We start from the raw sequence: 7895 nt of genomic DNA, 5'->3' as shown, positions 1-7895 counted from the left end.
TCTGTACCCTAACCACGGCGGTTCAGCAGTTGATTGCGCCGTTATCCTGGAAAATAAAAGCTCTGGATGTCAGTATAAGCCCGAAGCCTGCTTACCATATAACAGTACACTACTTTTGGAGGGTCGCCACTTTTGGGAGGGGAGGGCTGGCTCTCTTCTGTTAGGATAGCTCAGAGTTTGCACAAGGCCGAGGACCGAGTAATATATTGCGGATCAGAGATGGCAGAAATAATGGACTAAACAACTGTGGGAAGGCTACAGCGCACAAGGACTAATCAGACAACGTATCTAGGTCCAGAAACAATAGTTCGGCTGACCAGTACCAGCGTTCACCAGGACTGAGATTGAGGTAGGTTGGCAAATAACCGAAACGACCAGGAGGGACTCCTGGAAACGACAATGGACCTTTTTTGCCGATGTCACGCTTTTCCGATGTTTTCACTCAAACAAAAAATGAAGCCTCGGTGCTCGAGGCTCGATTTATCAGGCCGAATCTAACGAATACGCGAAGTATCATAAGAATCCGTGTCAAACTCGCTTCGTGAAAACTTGCCAACTTTTAAAAAGAAATTTATTTTAAAGACAGGGGTTGCCCGGCCTGAGATACATTTCTTTGTGAGGTGAGTTGGTAAGCCTTGGGCCCCATGTTTTCAAGAGTTTGTAACGGATTCTTATGAAGCGTATACTGTCTAAATTCGGCATGATAAATTGATCTACGTTTTTTTCTGTGTGTGTAAATGCGAAAAAAAAATAATGAAAAAGGAAAAATTGATGATATTGCGTGACATCGGCAAAAAAAGAGTTATTGAGCAGTAAACAGGTAAAGTAATATCTCCTTTTGTCGCCGTCACGGAAAGCTATTCGAAAAGCCAGTGACTCCGTACTGACGATTAGAGTTTCGTGACAATGTGAGACAATAAGTTTATATGGGATCTTGCGTGTAGATACTATTATTATCAAGTACCCTTCAGACTTGAATCTATGTGATATTGTGTTACGTCGGGGTCAAATCGCAACCTTTCAACCACAAAGACGTTCTTTAGACGTTCTGTATCACAGAATTCCAGTCTGGCTGTCGCAATCGATCAAGCAAGCTTCGAATTGGGGATCGGATGAGAGTGGGATAGCTTTGTACCAGCTCAAGCGCTCCCTTTTGACGGTCATGGGTGGCAGAAGGTTTTTAAGTCTACTGGCCATCATCGCTTGGACTGCTCGGACTGGAGAAGCACGTAAGTTGTCTTCGGATCCTTTATGCATGGGTTGCGATGAAATATAAGATTTGTAGACCTTGCATGCAGAAACTCAGACTCACTGCTTTGATGTGATTAAAGATAGTATGATTTCATCGTAAAGACACCGCAGGCCATGTTTTGCCACGTTCGAGGGAAGTTCTTTATTGAAACAAGAGGGTCGTGCATTAACTGAATTCCAACGCACTAATTCATACTTCAAAGAGACTAAGATGTTGAAAACTTACTAATGTTTTGGAACATGAAATTGGGCAATTATCTTGTCAGCCTGTTGGAGGGTAGATATACATCAGGGGCGGCCAAATTGGGCGACGCAGACTTAAATAATCAGCTGAATTTATTGAATATTCCCCATTTTGCAAGTGTTCTATAGGACATTATCTAATCCAGGACAGAAGTGCTTTGTTCTCACCCACCACAGTGGGTCACTACCGTTCTGAATTGTATTCGTTCGACTATATTTTATTTTCGAATTCCTTACCGAGTTTCTTTGATTTCTGCGGGTTACCGCTATCCACGTCAGCTTTTTTACGTGGTAACTTAATATTAAGACCGATCTCCGTTAGAGCTACCTTTTGGAAAAGCAAATATCGTGGAACAATTTTATTTAATTCGAACGGGATGGGAATTGAAGAAATGAATTCGGTTCAAAAAACGACAGATAAACGTTTATGCCACGTCTTATTCTTTGTTCCTTTGATATTGATGTTGTTGCTACTGCTGCTTTTAGCGTCTTTTCTTCACATTGCAACACAAGTAATTGGATAAGAGTAACCTATTGTTAAATAAAATGCTCCATTTATCTAGAGAGCAGATTTTAAATGCTACAATCACTTTTATAGCGTGACATGTAACCGAGCTGTTAGCTTCTTCCGGAGTACGACATTTGTAGACTGCAGACCGCAGACCGCAGAATGCAGACTTCTTTAACTTTTATCGTATTCTCAAGAATTCTCATTTCCATTACCGAGAGCTAACCGCTATTCAGGCTAACCTGAGTGATATTCAGGTTAACCAGAACGCTATTTTAGCCTAAATGTAGTCTGCAGATGTCATACACCGAGCTCTTGAGTTTTTCTGCATATCAGGTCACCTTCAGTGTGCATTCACCCACGTGAAAAATTGGTCAACCTTGAATAGAATTTTTCTTGTCTTCAACTGACAGTAATCTATTTCACATAAACATATTAATACTATGTTTATGTCAGATACATCATTGTCAGTTATGTGGCACTGGATTAATAAATTCATTCAGGCACGTAAAAAGCCTGTATTGATGTATTTACTCGTGTCAAATTTGGAACGAATCAGTTTGCGCATACTTTTTGAAACAAGCAAAGTAGTCAAGGTATTGTACTTGATTTGAGTACTCTATAGGGCAAAACAAAATCAAGCCTAGGCGAAATCTCTTTTCTTTTATTTGATAGAACTTCAAGCATGTCCACCCATTGATCTTGGATTAATTTTGGACAGTTCTGGGAGCCTCAATTTTGGAGACAACGAAGAAAAGATACAGGAATTTGCTAAAGCCCTGGTAGACAAATTTGACGTTAATCCAGGTATAAATGGAACTCATGTTTCAATAGTCCAGTTTGACAACGAAGCCACATTGCTTCTGGGATTTGATGACCTTCAAACAAAGGGAAATGTTGGAAATACCATCAACTCTTACAAAGTTCGAGACGGACAGACATTTCTTGACAGGGCTATTGATTTGGCAAACGAACAGTTTGAGATAAGCAAGGGTATGAGAGGACCCGAATACCGCAAGGTGAGAATAATGCCTTCTTATCTTCAGATATGCACTTGCAAGTTAAAAGCCTTGAATATGAGATCTAAACCTGCGCGTGACTAGTTTGCACTGCATGCATGCAAACCTTTGATAACTTCCTTGCTACATCGTTACCATACAGAACGGCTAAACTAGTTGGGAATTCCAACTAAACAGGTTACGGTAAAACACGATATCGTGAATATTTCAGTCGACCGTGCCAGTAACTAATAGTTTGATTTTAGACATCAAGTAAGTTAAACCTGCATACGAGCCAAGTTACCCATCAGACCGGCGCTTATCTCCGGTTTCTATGTGGCGAGTACGAGTATTTCTTCTTCCCCTTGGATCATCGCGGGGCTACCCCCAGCATCAAATTCGCTGGTACCCATTTATACACCAGGGAGTATAAATAGGGGCGCTGTGAGAGTAAAGTGTCTTGCCCAAGAACACGACACAATGGCCCCGGCCAGGGCTCGAACTCGTATCCCTCGATCCGGAGACAAGCGCACTAACCACGAGGCACCCGAGGCCATTGGTTTCAAACAAATCTTGCTTAAATGGCTGAGTTTGACTTGGAGTTCTGATGCAAATGGAACTTAATTTCAATAAAAATCAATTTAACAAATTTGCATCTGCAAAATTTTGAAGATGTTGTCCGATATTACGGCGGATATTATGGCGTTGAAGTAATTTTTGAGTCAGGCTGCGGCGGGCAATAAAGCCTGATATAACACACCCATATTCTTGTAGAAATGCTATTTGCATCGAACATACGGCTAGTGTTGTTGTTGTTGTTGTTGTTGTTGTTGTTGTTGTTGTTGTTGTTGTTTGGCTAGTTTTGCCTTTTAGAGAAAGGAAGAATTTTATGTGGTTTAGTTGAAAACAATCATGTAAAACTGTCATTTGTTATTACAAATTTCCAACATGCAAAATTATGTTCTTTTCAAAATCTCAGCCATTGGGTTTATTCTTAAAATATTCTTAAAATTTCGCAAATCTCAGCTTCGATATTCTTATAAATCACATTCTTATAAAAAACAGAGTGTAGCTGAAGGATATATAAAAAGATTCTTATCACACTTCAAAGAGTTAAAACGTACGGCAAACTTTGCAAGTCCTATAACTGCGTTCAAATAGTATAAGCCAAGAAAATAGGTAAAGAGTCGACAATCTTTGCGGATAATGCAAGGAGAGCGAGTATTGGATTCTTAAAACGAATTCTTGCAATTCAAAACCTATTTTGTCTCTGCAAGGTCCTGGTCATTTTTACCGACGGTGCTCAAACTCAGAAGACACAAAACCCTCGAGATGACGAACGTATCTTCCCAGGGGATAACGCTCAGAAACTTAAGGACAAGAATGTTACAGTTATTTCTGTTGGTGCTGGTACCCCTGACCCAGTGGAACTATTGGGTATGGCTACTGACCCCAGTAAAGTTATCATCGGAGAGTTAGAAAACCTCGCTCGCGCAGTTAACAAAATAACTGAGGAGATATGTAAAATCGAAGTTACGGTAAGGAAACTGTAATTACCTTACAAAGGTATTTATTAAGGCAGATTTCGTACGAATTAATATTGACAATCAGTAGAGGGTCCAACATTAGGCTTGTTCAATCCCGCATCCCGCTGCGCTTTTTGGCTCAATCCCGTCATCCAGCGAATGTTTATCTCGATCCCGCCAGGTTATAGTCGCAATTCTCTGTGTAATGTCCGCAACCTGTGATTTTCTGTTTTTCATCCCTCATCTCGCCGTCAATCTTAGGACTATGCCGCATCCCGTCAGTCAAAATGAGCAAATTCCGCTCCCGTCGAGGTATTCAGTTTTATTCCGCACCCCTCCCTTAAAATTTATGTCATTCCGCACCCCGCCTTTGTTTTTACTCACATACCACATCCCCTTAAGCCTATGCTGGTCCCTCATCAGCAATACAGCTAAAAGGACCATTAGTCGAAGACTGTAGATACACCTTAAACGATGGATTGACAGATACACAGAGGTATTTTACGATTTGTTAGAAAATATATATTTAAAAAATTATCTCGTGTAGTTTCCTTAGAGTAGATATTCGTTATTCATTATCCAGCTGCTCCAGGTTTCCTTGTTTCTGTATGCTACAGAACATTGGATTCCTTCACCTTGTTTTTGCACGCTGTTTTGTTTTAATTATTTCCTTATTCCCTCATCACATATACTTTGATAAGTCGGCTCTGTATAAGCACAGATTCCTGTAGTATGTATTTTATTACGAATACGTGTATATTATCAAATTGTATTTGCATTATTTTTGTTGTTGTTGAATTTTCCATGTTTTATTGACTATATACCTACACTCATAATACGGGGATGCTAATTGGTTTTTTAGTTGTTTTCCATGAGGCACGGCAAACACAGTTGTATGTGTACTATTTGTACTACTTACACTATAACAGCATTTCTTAATTTCACCGGCCGCTTCAAACTGAAAGAAAAACTTGGAAGAGTTCGATAACTCCTTATGAAAACCTCCGCCTGCAAGGCGAGTTTACCCAAACTTTCTAACTTCCCCACCCTTCTTTTGTGTTTTCATCAATCTAGTGTAAACACGCATGCTATTTTCATTTTCTTAACTTAAATCCGGCAGGTTATCGGTCCACCTGGAGACAATGGATTGACAGGCCCAGTGGTCAGTAAAAACCTCTTTTTAATGAATAATAGACGAGAAATAATAGACGATACACAGATAATCTGAACGAGTTTATGATAAGGAAAGCGAAAGAAATTAGGAAAGCCACAGTTCCACAGTTATAAGTTGTTCAACATTGCTTAGAGCGGTTTTCGTTTGAGAGTCGTAAAAGCAAAACCAAAGGAATCACTCTGGCCAATCGCAACTTAGAAGAACACGGACAATCCAATGAACCAATCAAAACTCGAAGTAAATTTACGTAGCTGACGCTTAGCGCAAGAAAACTCTTGCGAGCCAATCACGATTGGTTTTCGTTTTACTTCTGATTAGTTGAAAATGTGACACGACTCTTTTTTTTAGTCAGTTGTGTAGCGTAGTTCATGCGAAACAATTACTTTTCGACACTCAAGTGTAAACCTCTCTATTGCAATACGATGTGTAACTGCATGAGGTCAATTAACCTACTGAATGTCCTTACTACGATTTCTTTCTTTTCCTCCTTTATTGGTGTTATTTGTTTGGTTTGTTAGTTTACTTTATTCCTTTATTATTTCCTCCCGCCCTAGGGTTTACCCGGACCTCGTGGATCCCGCGGGCGAACAGGTCCAGTTGGAAATACAGTAAGTTGTCTTTGATGTCAATGACTTCTATAGCTATTTACCTTATTTTGATACCAAATATGCAATCATGATAAAAATTTGCGACAAATTAATGTAAATATGTAGCTTATTATTTGTACTGTATTGTGGGATAGTGAAAGCACCCGAATAACTTTTATTGTAAGAGGTTAATAAAAACAAGATAACGGACAGCTCATCGTCGATGCACGTTGAAAGTGCTAATTTTCGAAAGTTCACTCTCCTAATTTCCACATTATATTGCCTAATGCCATTAGGTATCATAGATGCATCATAGATGCATTGGTTAAAAGATTATTGGTTCATTATTGAAAAAGTGCAGGTCGTAGTTTGATTGCTTAATTTTTGAGATGCTCCTCATTAAGGAGTTGAAACCTTTGTTAAAGACCCAAAAAGACTATTCGCGTTAAACTTTCCACTTGACTATGCGTGCTAATTCCTGATTGCGTCATCACCACATTTTTAGTATCTCATTTCGTGTCTCGTAGGAATTCTTTTACATTTATATTCGTACATTAAGTGAACGTCGAAACGTCGTCACAAAATTTTAAACTTTTTTAAAGTTTTAACCAGATGGTTCTCAACATTTTTTCTCAGTTTTTTAAAGTTTTTACAGTTAAATTGTATAGCAAACCCTCTTTGGCTTTTTCCCCGAACCGTCTTTGGCTTTTGTTGTTCCTGTGAAGAGGATACCTGCGAGTGTATAACTAATGGATGGGGACTTGGCCATTGATGGGCCTGACATGATAACACAAGTAGTAGAATGCAAACAAATTTTGTAATTTCACGGTTACTGCCCTCTTTCATTTTCTAAGGGACCTCCGGGCAGGAAAGGAATTGCGGGGGCCCCTGGACCACCAGGTCCCCCCGGACCGCCAGTTGTTGGACGCGGGTCAATAATTGCTGTGAGTATTCCAGCGGGTATTGCAAGGAGCCAATTTGTTAGAATTTGTCATCAAAGCGTTGTTAGAATTCATCTTAAACCATAACAGAGACTACTTCACCAACAAATCACATTTAAAAGACAATTTTCTACTTGCTGGTAAATTCGCATGTGTTCAGCGCTAATCGCACAGTAAAATTGAGGCATGTCTTAACTTCCATTTTCCAGGCAGGTCCCTGGCAAATCTGCTGGCCAGAATACATGTTATGCACTCGATAACAAGTTAAAGGAGCTAATTTACGGTATGCGCATCCTGAAAAGTTTAGCGTACGTTTTTCAAATTCGTCGTTTGTAATCCCTGTCAGTCTTCTCCATCCTAAACCATCCGTATCCCTTTATCTTTTATTATTAGTTGTTAGATGTTTTTTTTTTTTATCTTAGTAAACGATTGTTTTCCGGTTTTCTACAATTTATAGGTTATTTTGTACATGGCCAAAATACCGTAACCGAGCTCCTTTAAATTAGCCTGTAAAGTCACACCTACGTGCTCGCTCTATTCTATTTGTTTCGGTCGCAGCTTGGATGGTCGACTGTACAGCTTGAATCTCAATGGTCAACTCTCATTAAGCATGCAAAGGCTATCGTTTCTCGAAATCTTAAGTGACGTACCGTGATTGATATTCAAT

General features: G+C 39.6%; 1 protein-coding gene across 1 annotated transcript in view; it reads left to right on the top strand.

The window, feature by feature from the left end:
- Positions 1 to 1003: 1003 nt before the first annotated feature.
- LOC110069293 (uncharacterized) overlaps positions 1004 to 7895 on the top strand; it is a 42184-nt gene continuing 35292 nt past the window's right edge. Inside the window, exons 1-6 of the mRNA XM_089284083.1 lie at positions 1004 to 1229; positions 2678 to 3021; positions 4278 to 4538; positions 5647 to 5688; positions 6255 to 6308; positions 7142 to 7231. Coding sequence (XP_089140209.1) covers positions 1163 to 1229; positions 2678 to 3021; positions 4278 to 4538; positions 5647 to 5688; positions 6255 to 6308; positions 7142 to 7231 — 858 coding nt within the window. The 5' untranslated portion in view covers positions 1004 to 1162. The remainder of the gene's footprint in view (positions 1230 to 2677; positions 3022 to 4277; positions 4539 to 5646; positions 5689 to 6254; positions 6309 to 7141; positions 7232 to 7895) is intronic.

Source organism: Orbicella faveolata, unplaced genomic scaffold (genome assembly GCF_042242905.1).
Source record: "Orbicella faveolata isolate gen_17 unplaced genomic scaffold, um_ofav_v1 contig_13, whole genome shotgun sequence".
Lineage (NCBI taxonomy): Eukaryota > Metazoa > Cnidaria > Anthozoa > Scleractinia > Merulinidae > Orbicella > Orbicella faveolata.
The sequence above is the reverse complement of the archived record's forward strand: the minus strand, read 5'-3'. Positions and strand labels throughout refer to the sequence as shown.